Source organism: Pristiophorus japonicus, chromosome 15 (assembly GCF_044704955.1).
Source record: "Pristiophorus japonicus isolate sPriJap1 chromosome 15, sPriJap1.hap1, whole genome shotgun sequence".
NCBI classification, from domain to species: Eukaryota; Metazoa; Chordata; class Chondrichthyes; family Pristiophoridae; genus Pristiophorus; species Pristiophorus japonicus.
The window spans coordinates 163,583,407-163,605,473 of record NC_091991.1 but is presented as its reverse complement, the minus strand read 5'-3'; the positions used below and the strand labels follow the sequence as shown (position 1 = coordinate 163,605,473).

The window sequence follows — 22,067 nt, the reverse complement described above, 5'->3', positions numbered from 1 at the left end:
GGTCAACCCGACAACTATGCCCCCCGGGTTCGGCTGGGCCGCCAACAGGTAGCCCCTCTTGGGTGCCAGGCCGCTGGCCCGGCCGAAACCCTCCCTGGTGGACTAGTGGATCTAACTTAAAAAGATGCAGAGCTCGCAGTGGCTCTCCCCTTTAACTGAAGAGGAGAGACGTTGTGATGTGCCAGCGCGATGATGTCACCAGCACGCGCTGATGACTGACAGCGGCGGAGACTCTGTCCCGTCTCCATTCCCGCCCCCATTATGACCAACTTCTGCCCTGCTCGAAAAAAACCGACAAAGAGCTGAATTTTGCAAGATGGGCCGCCACATCCATTGTGGCAGCCAACACACTACAAAAACGGTAGGTGTGACACGTTTCCGGTGGGGGTGAATTTCGGTCCCGATGTCTCTTATCATCTCACTTTCCCTCTGTATGTATTGTGGTTTGTTAATAATTCTTTTGTGCTCCTGTGTGTGATCATCTGTCTGTCTCTCTCTTCCTCATTATTACATCTGTCTCTCATCTTTCACTGTTATGCGTTATTCTTCTTTCCTTTTGGACTGGAGGTAGTGGATGGAGTGTTGGATCTGGACAGGCCAGATGTTGGGTTGTGGAAAGAGGGATTGAACCCGGGTTTCAGTTAGGATTTGGGCTGTGGGTGGAATGGGTAGGGTGGTGGAATGAGGGTATTGGCAGGTTTTGGCGCAAAGAATCTTATGCTGTCGTCCTTTTCATTAGACTGCCTGTCAGTTTGACCACTGATCTGCTGTTTGTATCTCTTTGTTTTTGCTGTTTCTTGGTAATCCTCTTAGTGACACTGTGTTCCTTACCCATTCCCGCTGCTACTGCCGTTTTTGCATCTGAGCACCATCTTCAGTGCTATTGGCTGCACTTTGTACTATTGCTTTAACTCAAGTATGTTGTGATGCACCATATCCCCTTTCCCCAAGGCCCTGCACCCTCTATATTTTTCAGCAACTTCCATATCATCCCTCCTCCCTGTAACTGACTCACCTATCTCTAAAATTCCCTAACTATTCCCACCAGCATGCTGATACAAAGCAGCTTAAAGAACACATTCATGTCCTTGCCACCAACACTATCCCCTTCTGGCCTCTTGCTAAGGCCAAACCCAGACTGTGCACAATCTCAGCATTCTGTTCAACCTAACATAGCATCAAAACCATACCTGTCACCAAGACCCCTTACTTCCACCTCAGCAACGCTGCCCTCCATCACCCTTTCCTCATGCCCACTGCTGCTGAAATCCTTTTCTGTGCCGCTGCCATTTCTAGACACAACTTCTCCTTGTTGGCCTCCAGTTTTCCCAGCTTCACAAACTCAAAACGTTGTCGTCAGAATCCTGCGCTTCACTCTGTTACTTAACTCTATTGGCTCTCTGTGCCCAACAGTTTAAAATGTTTCTTGTTCATGGTCTTGCCTCTCCCTAACTCTGCAATCCTCTCCAATCTTAACTCCCGGCCAATGCCCTTTGGTCCTCCGACTCTGATCGCCTGTGCATCTCTCCTCTCCTCATACTTCATCGTCGAAGACAGATCCTTCAGCTGTCTCAACCTTACACTCTGCAGCTCCCTCCCTAAAGCTCTCCATACCCTTGCTAACTCTCGTTCAGTCTTTAACCACCTCCTCAAAACCTTGCTTTATGCCCGTGCTATTGGCTATCTCTCTTAACTCTTCCATTACTGCCACATCTCCTCTACGGTCTGCTGTGGGATTTTTTTCTACGTTAAAAGCACTATGTAAATGTTGATTACTGCTCTCCAGATCTTGCTTTCTTGTTCAGCCCAGACCTGAGTACAGAAGCGACTGGCGTTCACAGGTAGCAAATATTGAGCTAAAAATCCCAAATCAACAGCCTGTTAGTTCCAAGGGTTTTATTGCAGGTTTATGCTGGCTGCTGTAGATATACTTTTGTTGGGTATATTTTTCATTCCCTTGCTAAAGTTCGCTTTCAAAAAACACCATGCGCTTACCAGTGGTGGTGTGTGGTGAGAACCGTAGTCAGCTTTACTCCATGCTTTTTAACTGCTTCAACTACCTTAAAAAAAACAAAAACAAAGCAGAGATAATTCACTTGAACCTGAATTTTATTTGCAATGTTCAAATCATGGGTCTTCAAAAATAAACGTTAGTAATTTGGTAACTGAATATTATGAAGTATAATTAACTGTGATTTATAAAGGAAATTGGAAAAGTAATTCACTAGAGATATAATGCAGAAATCAAGAGAAACTATGGCATTCATATACTACTTCTAAAATTCATCAGAATTTTCCATTTTCTTCAGTACATATAAAACTATTTTCTTTTGGTCAGCGAGCTCTGATAAGCTTTGTGTGCACCATTTCCCCATAGGAATACAGTCCACAGAGTTTAGGTATGGGTTGGCAAGTGCCAAAGCTTAGGGATCCCTTATTGTGTACAGGGATACTGTGGGAGTTTAATCAGCTCAATCCTCATAACTGGCCAATCATCACTACAGCCCCAAACAAAGATTTGCATTTCTATTTCGCAACCTCAGAACATCTCAAAGCACTTTACAGCCAATGAAGTACTTTTGAAGTGTGGTCACTGTTGCAATGAGGAAACATGACAGCCAATATGTGCACAACAAAGTCCCACAAACAGCAATGTGAAAAATGTCCAGATCATCTGTTTTAGTTTATTAATTAACCTTCTATCCAAGGTTGTATGTCTTTATAGTAATATTGTCTAAACTATATTTAATGTTGTAAACACATCAGTGTTTTATCGACTACAAAAAATAACCTTACCAAGCATATACTATAAACTTGAAAACTGTACTGTTACACTTCATTATTATGAACCTTAAATGCTGTAATACCAAAACTGAGTTGTATTATGTTAAGTTGAACCCAGTTAATGGTCAGGTATTTGGAAATATAGGGTTTAGAATTTCACCAGACTGTCGTTATTTGACAAATAACGCCATTTTAATGAAAAAATAATAAAAATTGCGCCATTTTTTTATGGGGTAAGTTTGGCCAAAAAATACCCTGGTCGTTAAAAAAACGACGTTGCTGGAGGAATTGTGTTGAAAACACCATCCTCTCCAACTTTACCTTGAGGCCAATATCGCGAAAAATACAAGGAAAAAAACACCCAAAAAATGTTAGCAAAAAATAAAAAAATAAAAATTGAGAAAACATTCATAAAAGCATTAATAACAGAATCGCTGAAAATTGTGTGTAAAAAAAAAAAATTAACTTATCTTTTTTGTAGGTCTTCTTACTTACTGCATTCTTGATGTTGCAACGCAAGGTATTTCAAAATGATATTTTGCGAAGCGGGTACAGCAGTACCAAATGGCTAAACTTTGGCAGTATATTTTTTTAGGTATGAAAATGGCGATATTTTTAGGTTACTGAAAATGGTGATATTTTGACAAAGCCATCCTTAAGGTTTGTGGAAGCACTTTATTTTAAGGACAAAAAATTAGTTTTAACGTGAAAGAATCGCGTTAAAATGCACGTTAGGGTGGCAAAATTCTAGCCCATAGTTCTGTAATGGCTGAATAATACTAAATATAGCGTGAATCAAGGGTAGGGCGAGAAAGTGGAGTTGAGGTCGAAGATCAGCCATGATCACACTGAATGGCAGAGCAGGCTCGAGGGGCCGTATGATCTATTCCTGCTCCTATTTCTTACGTCTCATACGTGTTATAGATGTAGCAAAATAAAACTGTTAAAAGTACATATTTTTCTGTGAGCTCTGAGTTAAGTGGGGCTCAACCAACACTGTACTTCACTCACATTAAAGGACAAATTATGGTTATGCTGTGTTAATTGAGTTGGCTTTTGTAAGACGACTCAAGAGCTGATTTAGGCATCACAAATACAACACCTGAATACAATCGTAAGCCCTGGTTCATTTCTATTACAGCCATGTACAAAGCACAACACAAAAGAGAACTTCTAATCTGCTTCAATGTTATAATGTTTTACTATGTTAAAGGTGCTATATAAATCCAAGTTGTTGTTGTAATCAAATATGAAAGTTATACGAACATCTAACTAGTTCAAATACTTCAGTAAGTTTGTTTTCCTACTTACCTTCTGTGGCTCCACTGGGTCCACTATTGCCGCTTCTTTGGTGTCATTATCAATGAGGAGATACATATAGTTATCAGCCAGCGCTGGCAACAACTCGACCTTCATGTTTGCCTTAATAATGCGTTCAGACGTTCTAACGGCACTACCAGAGTGAAAGTAAACTGAACCTGCAGATGGATAAAGTAAACAAATATATATATATATGAAATTATATAAATTATTCCTGAATATTTTGCACCAACACTGAAAATCACCAGCTGTTAATTGACAACGGTATAAGAAATTCTATTTATTTTGTAAAGGGGTCCCTAATTTTAGATTGAAAGGAAGTTGCATAACACCAGAAACAATGATACTAGCTCAGGTCTTTACCAACTTTCTGCTCTCCCCTTCCGAATGCTTCATTTTGCCAGGGTAATTTCCATGGATGCCAGTAGCCCTCTCGCACCTCAACCAAGCAAACATTCCCTGTGTGTGCATTTACGTCGCAATGCTGTCCTCATTCAACATCCGCAAAATGCACTTCCAGCACAGATCTTAGGATAGGGACCCAGGCTTATTTTAACCCTTCCTAGCCCAGGGTGCAGAGGCCAGTTGTAACATCCAACTACAGACTTGGCTAAGATCAGGTTGGTCCAGGTAGAACTTATTTTTAAAAGTAGACATTTTGTAATAAAGGAAGCCATGTTAGGTTTTTTAATCTCCTTGTTAAGAACTTAGGCCAATAAGAAGTATCCTTTTCCATTTCAGAGTGTACAGTGACACATTTTTTAAACCAGTTGGGGGAAGATGCAAGGGAAATTGGATTTGAGTAAATAGTTCCAGTTGAAGGAGCACCAACATAGGTACCATGGCTAAAAGACCACCCTTCTGTATTATCATCACTATGAATTCCCTTTGTCCTTTGCATTTCATGTCAGATCAGGAAAATAATACATTATGACTGATATCAATCAGAGGTAATTAACTGGATGAAAGGCAAGATGGCATTGAAAGGGACCTCTGTCTTTATAAAGCAACCTCAATTTGTACTGAACCTATTTGGATAGGATTATAAATGTCTGAATAAGTGTTGGAATAGTTATACGGTTTGTACATTTAATACAGATGATGTTGCACATATTAAACTGTTTTATTTAGAAAAAGCATTTTATATTTAATAGCGGTATTATGCACTGTAAACCGTGATGTGCTGTTTTATGATGTATAGCAGGTAGTGATTTAAGCATAGGATTTCCTGTATGTTAGAGAACTCCAGAAACTGCACATTGTCAATCACCAGAACATTGGCCTACATCATTTATGTGTACATAAACTTGGTTAAATAAACAGTATGTCATTTTGTTAAAAGAGCATTTCATTTTCGTCATGCCATAATTTATCAAAATTATTTTTTTCCCCTACTCTTCCTTTGCGCATTATTATTTCTTAACCAAGATAATAACTAGACAAAGCCTCTATTAATGCTGGTCTACAGTTGTCCACTAGGATAGTCACAAAAGCAGCCCGGGTCGAGTCTCCCCAACTTCCCATTGCTTTGGTCATTACCTGTCTGACAGGCCTGCCAGTTCTGGGAATTAGGTTTCCAAAACATATTTATTTATTTCCTCGAGGGGCATTTGAATTGAGAACAAGTGCTTTCATTTTAAAACATAATTTCGGAAATTGCTAATTTAGTCTAACACAGCTCTAAATAATTAAAATTCATAATCTCGTCTGAATACCTCCCCAATGCAAGAAATTCAACTGGGCCTGAAATCCTGTACTAATCCGCAGTCAATACTTGGAAACACTTCGCACAGGTAATGACATACAAACTTCGGCCTCGGTGCTGAGTGGCAGACCCACAAGAAATACATCTGTCAAAATAAGCAAGAGGCAGCTACCAAAATATGTATGTTTTGACCAAATTAATTCAAATAGCTAGAATGGTTTCCGCATGGATTAGAATAAAGCTACATTATGTACAGTTTTAAAAAAATTATATAGATACGCAAAAAGGTAAACACGGCCCTATCGATACAAATATGAACTACAATTTGTTTAAAAAAAATAATCTATAGGGAAATATTACAAAGATTGCTAATGATGGAAATGTTTGCATGAGAACACCTGAAGGTATTATTTTTATAAAGCACAGTTGTTGCAGAGTTAAACACCACTTTGCATGACACTAGCTGGTTATGAGAAACACACATAGGCAACTTGGATCATTTGGGAGGTGTCACACACTGCGGACAAGGCGAGGGAAGCGAGCGCCCTACCGACTCTGCAAGCAGCAGCTGCCAGCACAGGAACACTTAGGATTCGGTGCAGCTTAACGACCATAGTCAGAGTTATATAACCCAGAGGTTGCTGCCGGGGACTGGGAGGGCGGATCAACATCTGAGCCTTTAACCTCCAACCCTCAGCCGCTCCTCCATTGGGCCATCTCAACCAATTGCAACCTTTTCCCCCTTAACCCTTGCAACAGTTGCAATTGTAAAAAAAAAATAGATTTATTTAAAAATAAATACGCCTGGCGCGTCGGAGATTTTGCAAATTAAAAAATGCAATGAAATCCGGCATGAGGGTAAGAATTGGATCCGGGGCTGCACGGCAGCGGCGCATCTGGGCTGGCGTAAGTCGCTGCCGCGGGGGGTTGCGCCAGTCCGGAGAGGGAGCGGCGCAATGGCTGGCAGGAATCTCAGCTGCTTCTGGGAGTGGGGCAGGAAGATTGTCTGCGTGGGGAGGAATTACGCCGACCATGCCCGGGAGCTAAAGAACCCGGTGCCCAGCACCGAGCCGCTGCTCTTCCTCAAGCCGCCCAGCGCCTATGTGCGGCCGGGTTCGCCCATCCTGCTGCCGTACTACTGCCACAGCCTGCACCACGAAGTGGAGCTGGGGGTGCTGATGGGCAAGGGAGGCAGCGCCATCCCGCAGGCCGATGCCATGGAGTACGTGGCTGGCTACGCCCTGTGCCTCGACATGACGGCCCGGGAGGTGCAGGACGAGTGCAAGAAGAAAGGTCACCCGTGGACTTTGGCCAAAGCCTTCGACTGCTCCTGCCCGGTCAGCGACTTTATCCCCAAGGAGCAGGTCCCCGACCCGCACCGCCTGTCGCTCTGGCTCAAGGTCAACGACCAGCTAAGGCAGCGAGGCCACACGTCCCAGATGATCTTCCCCGTCCCCTATCTCATCAGCTACATCAGCGAGATTATCCGGCTGGAAGAAGGGGATCTGATTCTCACCGGGACGCCTGCAGGAGTGTCTGCCGTGCAGGAACACGACGAGATACAGGCTGGCATCGACGACCTGGTCACCATGAAGTTCAGAGTGGAAAAGCATTGATTCCGTTTAATATGGAATGTTTTGAGGGAGGGGGAAATGTATTTCGTTGCATCGTATTTTTCTGGACAATCAGAAGGTTGTGAGTTCAAGTCCCACTCCAGAGACTTAAGCACAAAAATCTAAGCTGACACTAAGCAGTACTGGGGGAGCGCTGCACTGTCGGAGGTGCAATCATTCGGATGAGATGTTAAACCAAGGCCCTGTCTGCTCTCAGATGGATGTAAAAGGTCTCATTGGCACTATTTCAAAGAAGAGCAGGGGAGTTATCCCTGGTGTGCTGGTCAATATTTATCCCTTAATCAGCATAACAAAAACAGATTAGCTGGTTATCACATTGCTGTTTGTGGGAGCTTGCTGTGCACAAATTGGCTGCCATGTTTCCTACAGCAACAGTGACTACACTTCAAAATTACAGCAACTACACTTCAAAATTACTTCATTGGCTGTAAAGCGCTTTGGGAGATCTAGTGGTTGTGGTTGTGAAAGGTGCTATATAAATGCAAAGTCATTTTCTTTTACAATATAGCAGTTTGTCTGCCAATTGCTCAGCAATGTACATTGAATTAGGGGAGAGCTGCTAGTGCCCAAGTAATGACAGCTGCCTAACTCCAACCTGTCTGAGTTCTGATGATGCACTCTGACCATCTCCACCAGACTGGCAGTGAAGATCAACATGCAACTGAACCAAGCAATAATACAGATTATATAAATGAAATAAAGTATTTGAGATTTTCAAAAATTGAAATAAATGGCCAAGTGTCCTTATTCATTTTAAAGAAACCCTCATGGCACAAGTACATTACTACATGATTTTCTGTGAAACATAAACAATTTAAATAGTGACCTGGTATTAATGATTTCCTACATTACAACAGTGACTACACCTCTAAAGTACTTCATTGGCTGTAAAGCGCTTTGGAACGTCCTGAGGTCGTAAAAGAGATGATATAAAAGCAAGTCTTTTTTTCTTTCTAATGGTCAACTTCTGGATTAGTTTCTATATCCCAGATATTGCTGTGCTAACCTTATGTAACATTCACCCACATTCTGGTGCAAGGGAAAATTTAAGAGTGAGGTACATCAGACCATATTACTCCTGAATGAGCTTGTGTTCCATGCAAATAAGGTCAAGTGCTGTTCTTGGGGCATATTTTGGTATTAGTAGCTGGTGTCAGAACCTGCCTGTTGAGATCTTAGCACCACACAGAGGAGGAGCAGGACACTCTCCTGGTGTTCTGACCAATATTCTTCCTTCAACCAACACCACCAAAAATAGACTTAACTGGTACTCTCATTGCTTATTGTGAAAAAAGACTGCTGCATTCATCTGCATAGTAACAGCACATCAAAGCAATTCAGTGCTTTGAGATATCCTGATTTAAATGCAAGTTCCTTCATTTCCAATTGGTCCCAATATTACCATCACTTGCAATAAACCTGTAACCACCAGGACTTCATTCTAATGTTTTACAGCTCAAAATGATCTTTCTAAACATAACCCAAGTTTGGAAAGACAAAAATGTATAATTGTACATGCTAAGTGTTTTTCAGTTCAAATGTATGTACTGTAGTATGAAAATTTAAGATAGCGCCACTATACTAAAATCCTAGTGACAACAATAGCTTCAAGAAATGACCATGAGGCAACTCATCAATTCTGAGCTTTAAAAAAATCTGATATTGTTGCTGTCCATCAAATTGTTTGAATAGTTGGTGCCATGTTTGGGGATTTTTCATTTTTCTTAACAAAAAGGATTTTGGAATCGAGTTAAGGGCTATGTTTTAAGGCATGTGTTTTAAGCCAAAATTACTTCATACAGGTTGAAAAAGGTTGCAGGCATTGAATGTGTATTGGAGTCAGACAGGCTGATTTGTGGAATTCATAAAGGCCCATTAGCCAGGATAGTCCGCATGCACCATAAGAACTGTAGTTAAATATCCTAGTTAAGCTCAGGACTTCAGTCTTTATGGTTAGAAGTAGTCTGCAGGAAAGGCAATACCAAAAACAAGTAAGTCCACAAAAAGGACAGGGCATGTGGTTTCATTTTTCATGAAAGGAGTGAAATTGAGCTAAGTGAGTGGAATTTGCTTTGACTGTTCACTTGCTGTCAATGAAAGCAGTTTAACAATTCATAGCTGGCTATATTCTGTCAAGTGTTTCTGTCTGCCTTTGAAAGGATCAGATAAGTGCATGTGAGAGTACATGTGAAAGACATGATATCCAGTTTAGATCACAAGGGTTCCACCCACAGAGCATTATCGAAGAGTTAGATATTGGACACGACTGGCATACCCCTGTCATCAGGATCCAGGTCGCTGTTTGGAGCATAGACAGGAGCATTGGTGGGACCCAGGTACAGCAGAGGTATGGGAAGGTCATGGCGAAGGCGTGAGTGTTCGAGGCAGAGGAGCATTGAGGGATCGTGGCTGAGATTCGGTGGGTGATCGTGGTGGAGGTTCGGCAAATGTTTGGTGCGGAGGGAGATCGTGGTGGAGATGCGGCGAGTGTTTTGTGGCGGAGGAGCAGTGAGAGATCGTGGCGGTGGTGTGGCAAATGTTTGTGGCAATTGAGGGTACAGGGCCCAGAAGAGGCGTGGGCCCAGGGGCAGCACAGGCCAGCCCACACTGCGATATGTATGCGCACTAGGTCCGTGCAGCAGAGCAGGTCTCCAGTCGTCCTGGTTAACCCTTGCCACTGGATAAAGGCTGAGCTCTGTCAAGCTCGTGTGGTGGCTGATGTGCAACGGTCACCACACGTAAAAAAAAAAATCCACGCACAGGCATCTTCCATCCGTTCAACTGGAGTCCAGGACTGGAATATTGGGTCCTTCATTGAGACATCTGTGAACTCGTGGAAGCAAGTCATCCTCGGTCAAGGGACCACCTATGATGAAACATAACACTCAGACCACTTGTGGGAATGACCAGCACCAGAATAACTGAAGCAGAACAGTTGGAAATGCGCAATTTGGCCTAATCAGGGAGTTGTGATAATGTTAAACCACAAAAAGGCTTACAGACCTGGGTGTGCACCTGCAATACTGGTAGAAATACCCATCTAGTGCAGCACTATTTTAACAGATTGAGCAAGAACTGAATTAATGAAAACTGTGGAAAGGCAAGGAAACAAAAATATTTTATTACAATGCTGAAAACCAGAAAACCAGAAAAAGCCGGACGAATATGGTGAGTACCAATGGAAGAATAAACAAATACTGAACGGCTGGGACTCATTAACTTGCTACTTGGCAACCAAAATGGCCGGGAAGCTAGAGGGAGAGCTTGCCCAGACACTAAACTGGGGCGGCAGAAGGCCGCTAAGGGACTCGGATAGAAGATGAGGTGAATCTTGGTCAGGGGAAGAGGTGGGAACCCCGAGGCAGGGGAGGCCTAAGGTTTCCTTGTGGGACTTGAAGAAAACTGGAATTAAAATAAAAACTTACCTTACTGGGAGAAAAACAGAAAATGCTGGAACATAAGAAATAGGAGCAGGAGTAGGCCATTTGGCCCCTCGAGCCTGCTCTGCCATTTAATAAGATCATGGCTGATCTGATCTACTCGGCAGATCTAAAAAACATCACTAAAAAACAGATAATCACATTGCTGTTTGTGGGAGCTATCTGCGCAAATTGGCTGCCATGTATCCTACATTACAACAGTGACTTTATTTCAAAAAATACTTCATTGGCTGTAGAGTGCTTTGGGATGTCTGGTGGTCGTGAAAGGCGCTATATAAATCCAAGTCTTTTTTTAGGTCAGGCAGAGAGAGAAACAGAGTTAACGTTACAGCTTGATGATCTTTCATCAGAACTTGACCTGAAATGTTAACTCTGTTTCTCTCTCCACAGATGCTGCCTGACTTGCTGAGCATTTCCTGTTTTTATTACAGATTTCCAGCATCCGCAGTATTTTGCTTTTGTTTTACTTTACTGGACGTTGTCTGGTCCTGGTGCTGTTCCTGGCGGGGCAGCTACCATTGCTACTCCAGCTCAGGCTTCAGGTTACAATAACAGATCGGGCCCCAATGATGTCATCAGAATCTAATCTGCATATTTAAAGGGGACCCCATCGGCTTGGGCAAGGCATCCTTCTTGCAATTTAAAATGGCAGTCACCCAGATTGGGGTGGGAAAGAAATGACCAAGTTGCCCGCTCCATTTTAGCTGCCCCCCCCCCCCCCCCATCACCTCGTTTCTGCCAGGCAGGTCTGGGGGGATGATTTAAAATCAGCTCCATTGACACTGCTTAGGGCCCGACTACAGAAAGTATCAGCCTTTGACGTGCAATGTCAACAGGGCCTATTACATTTGAACAGGCAATAATGCATTATTACTGTCAATGTCCGTCAATGGACGAATGCTGGGAATTGGACATATTGCTCTGACTGAGATGTACTCTGGACATACTGCTCTGATACCCGAGAGACGTTGATTAACCAGATCTTTTTTGTCATCCCATGGTCACCAGAATGGAAACTAGCTGAAGTGCTCTTGCAGAGAACTGGCACAGGCTCGATGGGCCGAATGGCCTCCTTCTGTGCTGTAACTATTCTATCTGTAAGAGTAACCACACATTCACTTGACTGATTTAAAATTTACGATTGTTAGATACACCACTGAGACTTATTTTGTGAACCATTGGGTCAATGTCACACAGAACACAGCATCAACTAATTTCTCAATCCACTATAACTGTATTGGCCATGTGGAATTGAATCAATAGTATAGTATTACCAAATTAGATGTTGTAAATCAAAAGTAAGACCAGATTGGTATTTTAGAATGTTATTTCAGCTGAAATGCATGCAACGCTTAAAAAAAACAAAGCTCTTTACTGCTAAAGGCTATAAAGTAGTTGTGCATAACAAACATTTCATAAATTGAAATTGCCTGAGGACTAAAATGCATGAAATGGTGTTAAAGACAACATCCATTAAACTAGGAGCTGAATATTGGGAAGAATACCCACCACAGTAACATTGAGTGCAAAGAAATATAAACCGATGGATTATTCACAAGAAATGAAACTACTGCACCCTTCTTGTTTTTTTTAATAGTTTTGGTTCTCCGAAAAAATAGAGATTATATTGGCAATACAAGGTGTATCTTTTTTCTAATATTTGTCAAATAATCTACATAAACAATGGAAAGTTACTGAAAATGATTTTTTTGAAGTGCTTAGGAATTATATTTTTGCAGAAGCAGCGTTTAGTAACTTAAAACAGGCACCACAATACTTTTAAACACCTGTGGCCTTGAGACATACGTCAGAATTCACAACTTTGACAACAATTTGGGAAAATAAAAAAATCAACGTCTTGAAATGAAACAGTAGTTTTAACACTTGAACCAACATCTTAGTTCACTGGGCAGTTTACATATGTATTAGAAGCTGTCACTGGCCATAATTAACACTTAAGCAGCTGTACTCATAAGTTAGAGCTGCGTCTAAGCAAAAAAAGTTTACTTGAAACTCTGTTTATTTTTGATACTTTGAATATTGGCAAAAAAGCCAGAGGGCGGAGATGAGGAGAAATTATTTAGGTGAGCTGTCATGATCTGGAATGCACTGCCTGAAAGGGTGGTGGAATTAGATTCAATAGTAACTTTTAAAAGAAAATTGGATATACACTTGAAAAGGAAAACATTTCAGGGCTATGGGGACTGAGCAGGAGAGTGGGACTAATTGGATAGCTCTTTCAAAGAGCCGGCACAAACACGATGAGCCGAATGGCCTCCATCTGTGCTGTATTCTAGTCAATCACCCATGGCAAGCCACACGGTGTTAACACCATGTGTAGTGTTCCGGTGAAGTGTGGCTGGAGGCCAGGGGATAATTGGACCTGCGCACACAGATGTAACTGTCCCCATTTTACAGTCTTAATATTCTGCCCTTAAATTTTCCATCATAAATTCCAATGTCCACATTTATAATGGAAACTGCCTATGTAAACAGGTCATATTGTAACTATACCCTCTGGCCAGTGGTGGCAATGCAGCATCACCACTGGGGGTTCGGGTGCAATTACAATGTAGTTAGAGTGTAATTACAATCTGATAAGTTCATGTAGGTAGTTTCCATTATAAATATAAACATAGGAATGTATAACTGAAAAAGCTGGCAGGAAATGCGTGCAGACGCAAGATTTTTAATATATTGCAGAAAGAGATGGAATAATTTGTGCTCCCAGAATAATGTCATAATTTGTTTTGGTCTTGAGATCTTGCATTTTGAAATGCAGCAGCCTAGAATGGGTTACCACTGGCATTAAAATAACAGCGAGCAAAAAATCTAGTCTAATTATTTTTAAAGATATATTATTTTAAATTCCACATTGGAAATAATGTTTGCTTTTGTCATCATCGTTGATAAACAGCGAATGACAAAGAAAATTTAGTTTACAAATGCATTTGGGTTTGTTGCTGTTATTATAACTTAGAGATGCCTGTCTCACAACAGTGACTGTACAATAAGCATAAATGCACAGTGAACACCGTTATGATGCCAGCTGCATGTTGCACTCTGTCCAGAGACAAAGGAGGTTTGCTACTTTCCCCAGAGAGTTCCATTTTAATATCAGGAGAGCAGATGGGAACTTGGGTTTGCATTGGGCTAGAGTTCCATTTCAGTGTGAAACCCAAAAATTGAAAGACTATCTTTTGCAGGCTGTTACACATCTCTTGCCTTTAGAGTCTTGGGTGACATCGGAGTTACATTTCCATCGTCATGTTAAGATGTCAAAACCGCTTCAAATCAATGCAAAAGTGGTAATCTAACATGGTAACAAGAGATGGCAGTGTTGAGAATGTTTTAAGCAAGTAAAGTAGTAAAGTAAAGCTGTTAATACTATTAAAGCACAGTGTGTTTCAAAAACAAAAACTCTAGGAACAGAGAAGATGAAGCTTTCAAACCCACATCCATGGTGTAAATTAAAAGCGAATGGTAAATAGACAAATTTTACAACAGAAATGTTACCTACTGAGTATTACACCATCACTGACTGCTTTGTTGGCTAAATATAAACTGACAAATTCCAGTGAAAACATAATTCTTCAAGATGTCAGCAGCTATTGTGACATCATGAAGCAGCTTAATTGACATCATGAATGTTTAAAATAACTGCCACCTGTGTTTAAATAATAATAAAAACTTTTACAATGTTGTTTGCAATCTTGTGCTATATCTGATGGGTAAGTGTGAAATGTTATGACACATAAGTATGTAATACTGATTACAATTCACCCCTAGTATTATCTCTATTTATAAGAGATAGCTTTGTCAATTATAGTGAGTATGAAAAGTGCTGGGAAGTAGGATACATCAGTGAGGACCACCTGGAAGATCTCAGGAATCACTGTAAACTCCATGAAACCTTTTCGAAGGCTGGTACATTTATGTAAGATATCACAGTGAACCAGAACTCAACAAAAGTGAATTTAGAAAGTATGACAGTAAGTTTCAACATTTATAAATACAATATATTTTCTGCACTGACTACACATAGTTTTCCTATCATACATATACTGTAAATTAATTTGGCAGGCTTTGGTTACAGAAACATTCTTTGTTTGATATTATGATGTTTGATAACTTTCTTCAAAAACAAAATAATGGTAAGAAATTACCTAAAGACTAATTAGTCCATCTAAACTGACAACAGAACTTCTGATTAATGTTTTGCAGGCCAATTTTCCTTGGAGGCAAATCATTTGAACTCCTGGGGAATCATCACTATAATTAACAGCTGTTTCAGAAAATTGCTATGGTGGACAAAGTCTGACTGGCCTCTTCGGGATCAGCTACTTTGCAGGAAAGCATACTTGTTCTTATTCCATTTCTTGCACTGCCTGATGCAACCAACTGTACACAAGGACAACAAAAAGACTGTATTTTTATACTGAAACAAAAACATGCACTGGTGAAAATCTGAACCTTGATAAATTTGTACTTCTAATACATAAAAAAAGTTCAAATTCTCAATAAAATATTTACAGCCTAGTGGTTTTTCAACTTTTATTGCTAGTTAGGATAAAAGAAACAGCAAAACTGAATTCAGAAGTTAAATATATATTTAAGTTACACAGTACTGTTAGAAATACAGATAGTAAGTAGTCTTGTGGACTGGTTCAAATAATTAGAAAGTGTCAACAGCAAAATTATAATGTGACCCACATAAAGCTGCATTTTCCACAATGTTTTTCTTACTGGAACCAGGATGCTGCGTGGGCACTTTGAGCAGCAAAAGGTAGGCTCAATAAAAGACAGGAGACTTCAGGGAGAGGATGTTCCACCCTGGGTTGTAGGGACAGAATGCAGAGGACTAATTCTGTTAGAGGATCCACTGAAGTGAGTTAGCATGGCATATTCATAATTGACTGACTAATTTAGCAAATACCCTAAATAGTGGCTTGGAAAGATCTTGTTGCATAGAAATCTATTGTTGTGGTCACCTTCACAGATACAGCAATGCCATCTCTTGGTGGAAGTGATTGCATAATTTGGCCACGCGGTTCCCACAAATTTCTCAAAATGCTTTTGAAAAAAAATGTTCGGACCTTTTTTTTTAGTAACTGAAATTTTTATGTCCAAAATAAAGGTGTTAAAAAAAAATTTAAATTCAGAAGGTGAATTTCCTAACCTGTCACATCATCATCATCATCATCATAGGCAGTCCCTCGGAATCGAGGAAGACTTGCTTCCACTCTTAGCATGAGTTCTTAGGTGGCTGTACAGTCCAATACGAGAACCACAGTCTCTGTCACAGGTGTGACAGATAGTCGTTGAGGGAAAGGGTGGGCAGGGAGCCTGGTTTGCCGCACGCTCCTTCCGCTGCCTGCGCTTGATTTCTGCATGCTCTCGGTGACGATACTCGAGGAGCTCAGCACCCTCCAGGATGCACTTCCTCCACTTAGGGCGATCTATGGCCAGGGACTCCCAGGTGTCAGTGGGGATATCGCACTTTATCAAGGAGGCTTTAAGGGTGTCCTTGTAACGTTTCCTCTGCCCACCTTTGGCTCATTTGCCGTGGACGAGTTCCGAGTAGAGTGCTTGCTTTGGGAGTCTTGTGTCTGGCATGCGAACTATGTGGCCTGCCCAGCGGAGCTGATCAAATGTGGTCAGTGCTTCAATGCTGGGGATGTTGGCCTGGACGAGGACGCTAATGTTTGTGCATCTGTCCTCCCATGGGATATGCAGGATCTTGCGGAGACATCGCTGATGGTATTTCTCCAGCGACTTGAGGTGTCTGCTGTACATGGTCCATGTCTCTGAGCCATACAGGAGGGCAGGTATTACTGTAGACCATGAGCTTGGTGACAGTTTTGAGGGACTGGTCTTCAAACACTCTTTTCCTCAGATGGCCGAAGGCTGCACTGGCGCACTGGAGGTGGTGTTGGATCTCGTCATCAATGCCTGCTCTTGTTGATAGGAGACTACCGAGATAGGGGACGTGGCCCACATTGACAAGGGCCACGCTGTGGATCTTGATGTCTGGGGGGCAGTGCTGTGCTGCAAGGACAGGTTGGTGGAGGACCTTTGTCTTACTAATGTTTAGCGTAAGGCCCATGCTTTCATACGCCTCGGTAAATACGTCGACTAAGTCTTGGAGTTCAGCCTCTGTGTGTGCACAGACGCAGGCGTCGTCCGCGTACTGTAGCTCGACGACAGAAGTTGGAGTGGTCTTGGACCTGGCCTGGAGACAGCGAAGATTGAACACCTTCCCACTGGTTCTGTAGTTTAGTTCCACTCCAGCAGGGAGCTTATCAACTGTGAGATGGAGCATGGCAGCGAGGAAGATTGAGAAGCGGGTTGGGGCAATGACACAGCACTGCTTGACCCCTTTCCGGAAGTGAATTGGGTCTGTGATGGATCTGTTGGTAAGGATCACGGCTTGCATATCGTCATGGAGCAGGCGGAGGATGGTGATGTACTTTGGGGGGCATCTGAAACGGAGGAAGACGCTCCATAGACTCTTGCGGTTGACAGTGTCAAAGGCCTTTGTAAGGTCGAAGAAGGCTATGTATAAGGGCTGGCACTGTTCCTTGCATTTTTCCTGCAGCTGTCGCGTTGCAAAAATCATGTCCGTTGTGCCCCGGAGGGGATGAAATCCGCACTGCGACTCAGAGAGGAGCTCCTCGGCCACGGGGAGAAGTCGGTTGAGGAGGACTCTAGCGACAACTTTCCCAGTGGTTGATAGCAGGGAGATTCCTCTGTAGTTGCCTTAGTCGGATTTGTCCCCTTTTTTAAAGATGGTCACGATCACTGCATCTCTAAGATCTCTCAGCATGCTCTCCTCCCTCCAGATGAGAGAGATGAGGTCGTGTATTCCCGCCAGTAGTGATATGGTTACAGGCTCCTACCACTCGCTTGTGCTGTGGAGTAACTACTGATATCCTTTTACCAGCTATTGCCATCTTGTTTTTTCATTCAATTATTTGGTGATTTTTGTTCTTTTCCATTCTAGTAATTTTTTTTAATTTTAAATTTAATATATTTAACTTTTCCATGACTTTTTCTCCCTCCCTACTGCCTCCCCGGACACCATCTTCTTTGCCGGCCCATGAGCATCCCAGTACTATGTCACTATCCTTCTCCAATGTCAACTGCTTTGAAAGGTGTGCCAACCTAATCAGACCGCTCCCACTTCTGCCTCCATTATGATGGAGATGGAACAAGGAAGTAGTGGAACGTAAGAAAGCAAGGAAGTGGCACAATAAAAGAGGTAGATATAAAGAGCATAATCAGGGATTGTGGACGCAATAGGGAAGCAATATAAAGAGGACAACAGGTGGTGTAAAAACAAATCACAACAAAGCAATGAAAGAAGGGCATACACAGAGACATAAAAAATATAAGGGGCATACATTAGGTGCTAAAGAGTCTCCATGGTGGCCAAGATAGGGTCTTCAGCTGCAAAGCTGGTTTATCCCACATTTAGTGCATCTGGGTAAAGGAGTTGAAGCCAGCACTAGGAGGCTCGTTAAACAGCCAATTGCCACTTAAAATGTTTGCTAGCACTAATTAAAGAGGTTGCATGGCATGTTGGTGGCTAGCGCTTGTCCTAATGTCCTCTCCTAACAGCGACTAGCTGTTTGGGAGTAAACAGGACGTTGATGCCGATTTTAGGCACTACTTAAAAGGATGCTCACCATTTCATGGTCATTGCTGCTGAAGCTGTGAAGAGGATCTCTGAAACACTTCAAGTGACCTTCTAGGACACCTTGTCAAGACTTCACCAACACTTGAGCAACATTTATTCTGGAAATGCTTGGAGGACTTCACCTAAAAAGAGTAAGGGCTAGAAATTCCACAAAATCCACCACCGCCTGTTTCGTGGCGCTATTTGGGCCTTCTGATTTTTTTTACCACCCAAAGATTGCCATCACCAAACCCTGAAAGTTTGGTGAAAACTTACCCGGCCTTGGCAGTGGCGATGTCTCAATTATGAGACTGAGTTCTTAGACATACACCGTGGAATTAATGTGAAAATTGCGAGTCTGGTCATGGTTTTGATGAATTTAGATAACGAGAACAAAAATATTCTGTTTTTGTTAAAACAAAAACCAGGCAGTATTGTTGATCAAACTGGTTGTTTGGGGGGCAGGGAAGAGGGGGGAGAAATGATTTGACAGCCTGTTGTAACATATTTTTATTCAAGTGACACTCCTCCTCCTCCACTCTACTCAGGTGGTCTCACAACCTTCTAACGTGCTGTGTATCAGTCAGGTCCAGGAATGCGTGCTTCTCCCTGAAAATTTGTTGGTGGTCAGGCCTCCTCCTCCTCTTCATAAGTCTACAACCTCTTTAATTACCCTCATAATGCTCTGCAATAAACATTCTTCCACCTCTAATCTGCATGAAATAGTCAGCAATAAAGACTGAGATATTACAGGCACCATTCATTTAAATCTCCACAAATGTTTTCAAGTATCCGCAAATCCGCTTCAATAAACACAAATGTCCATTCCATTTTGTAAAATGGCTTCAAATTTCCTTAAAATAATTCAAAATATCATAAAAATCCCTTAAAAATCCTTTAAATACCCTTAAAATCCGACAACATAACAACTGTAAAGCTATAACTAATGCTAATCAGCCTTCTGTCAAATCATCCTTTAATCAAAATGGCGTCGATAAGGCCGGCTTAAGATCAGGAAAGATGTGTGTTTTCAGGGCGGCATTTCAGTCTGGCTGTAAAATGGATCTTATTAATGAATTTACCGTTGACGTTATTTTTGGCTCTTATTTGGGCGTTGCACGACTAATGACCTTGAAATAACGTTGAAAAAGATGGGTGGGCAGTATTTCATAAGGCTGGTGCTAAATGAATGATGAATTTACCGCCAAGCATTATTTGGGCTGTATCTGGGCGGTAAATGACAATTTTCATCAATTATTTATTTTTGGGTGGTAAATGGGGGGTAATATGATGAATTTCTAGCCCCAAGTATCGTGCTTCTCTACCTTACTGGACATGTTATAGGAGTCACCAGGAGAAAGGGAGTGCTTAGTCATGGTCATCTTGTTAGGAGTCCCCTTAGTCTGGATGAGGAATGGTAGGAGGACATGAGGCGACACAGAACAGCACCAGTTGCTGCATGAGAGGGACAGGAAGGCGATGTTATGTCTTAAATAAAGAGTCAGACCAGATACTGCAAGCTCAAAGTAAGGTGTAACCGTAGTCCTTTATTTACAGGTGTCAGAGTGCCTCTCCAGCCTGTGAGGCCTCTTTATGTACAGGTGCTCCCAAGGGATTGTGGGATCCCTTGGGACTCCAGGGGATGAGCCCATTGGTGGTTAAACATGGTGTTTACAGGTTTACATATATAACAGGCGAAGTGGCGATATAACCCCCCTGCGGGTAAAGGAAATCCTCCTCCTCTGGACCTCCAATGCTACATCCGAGAACCTGTGTACCCTCTCCCTTGGTCCCTGGGCCATCCTGCAACATGCCGCTGTGTGCCAGCCAGAGCACACCACACCTTCAGTGGAAGTGGGTGTGAGGAGCCCACATATACTGCTGCACAGAAATGGCGTCTAACCAGCACTTGAATGCTAAATCTGCAGGTTTCTGGTTTAGCATCTCCAGGTGAGTTCAATTATGGTAATCAGCAATTAGGACCAAAATTGTATGCTAATTCAAGGCTTTCAAACGTGTCTTATTAGCGCAGCACCCATTTAGTGCCCGTTTTCATCCTTTGGTCAAAATAACCCCCACAGAATGATACATGGTATATGCATAGTGGAAGATGCAGCATTTGAGATAGGAAAGATGCAGTGTGGGAATAGTCAACGACTTAGAACTAACAACTGGGGATGCAAATGTTCAGTAACAGCTATACTCCCTTCCTTTACAGTACTTTTCTGGCTGTCCTACTCTAGCTGCATCCCTCCTCCCATCCGCAAATCAAAACCCATCCTGCATCCCTGCCCAGACACCTTCCTCTCATTCACCACCTTACAGCAAAGCTACAAGCACCGCTGGATCCCTCACCATACCCAGAAACCCACAACTGCAACTTCCTAACCTACTCCCCTAACTAAATCACTCTCCTTACCAGTGCCCTACAACCAACATCCAAAAGTTGTGCCTGCCACCATCCACATCTCTCTTTCCCTACCAAATGACATCACACCACCCACCATCACAAAACACAGCCTATAATTTTTGCCACCTCCCTGCCCCATTACTCACCACATCCCACCCAAAAGTTTTTAAAAAAGAGACAGAAACGAAAAACACATAGACAAGCTGAAAGAAATGGAGTAAAAAGACAGAAGAGGGGAATAGCAACACAGACATGACTGAAACAAGTGAGAGAGATACCAAACTTACCATGAGGAACTTGTGAGGAAAGGCTGAGTAGGTTGGGCCTCTACTCAGTGAAGTTAAGAAGAATGAGAGGTGATCTTATCGAAACGTATAAGATTATGAGGGGGCTTGACAAGGTGAATGCAGAGAGGATGTTTCCACTGATGGGGGAGATTAGAACTAGAGGGCATGATCTTAGAATAAGGGACTGCCCATTTAAAACAGAGATGAGGAAAAATTTCTTCTCTCAGAGCGTTGTAAATCTGGAATTCGCTGCCTCAAGAGAGCTGTGGAGGCTGGGACATTGAATAAATTTAAGACATAGACAGTTTCTTAAACGATAAGGGGATAAGGGGAGCGGGTGGTGAAGTGAAGCTGAGTCCATGATCAGATCAGCCATGATCTTATTGAATGGCGGAGCAGGCTCGAGGGGCCGTATGGCCTACTCCTGTTCCTATTTCTTATGTTCTTATGAACGCCATGGGAGATTCGCTAGTATTCATAAAATACCGAAAGACATGAAAGGTTGCAACAGAGAAAGAGAAGTTGTAGGCTGGAGGTGTAAGAGAAAGATCACTTATTACACAACAAGCATATTCTTGCATCCTGTCCGGGAGTGCGAGAGGGGTAAAAGCTGTCAGAAGAGCCTCCTCAGATATGGGAGTAGAACTGGAGTTTGGACAGACTTTTGCTTTATTGAAATTTAAGAACTGTGGAGCAGAAAATGTGTTTGCTACAAAAGAAGAATCCAAGCTTCTTGGAGGCAACTTTAGCAATAGAGGAGATGTGCTAATCTAACAATGCAAATATGTTAACAGTAGCAACTATATTAT

The 22,067-nt window shown here is 42.2% G+C and overlaps 2 protein-coding genes across 14 annotated transcripts in view; one reads left to right on the top strand and one right to left on the bottom strand.

Moving 5' to 3' along the window:
- Positions 1-22,067, bottom strand: part of hagh (hydroxyacylglutathione hydrolase) — a 287,679-nt gene that overhangs the window by 17,819 nt on the left and 247,793 nt on the right. For 8 of the 13 annotated variants that reach the window (XM_070901239.1, XM_070901238.1, XM_070901236.1 and 5 more), the window contains one exon: positions 14,877-15,284. In XM_070901239.1, coding sequence (XP_070757340.1) covers positions 15,174-15,284 — 111 coding nt within the window. In that variant the 3' untranslated portion in view covers positions 14,877-15,173. Of the gene's footprint in view, positions 1-1,995; positions 2,061-4,095; positions 4,263-5,819; positions 5,900-6,291; positions 6,313-6,359; positions 6,499-14,876; positions 15,285-22,067 lie in introns of those variants that run through there. The other 5 variants (XM_070901245.1, XM_070901247.1, XM_070901248.1 and 2 more) reach the window with 5 other exon arrangements.
- On the top strand, positions 6,700-8,174 carry fahd1 (fumarylacetoacetate hydrolase domain containing 1). The gene has a single exon (XM_070901249.1). The coding sequence runs from the start codon at positions 6,766-6,768 to the stop codon at positions 7,423-7,425; it is 660 nt and encodes a 219-aa protein (XP_070757350.1). The 5' UTR covers positions 6,700-6,765; the 3' UTR covers positions 7,426-8,174.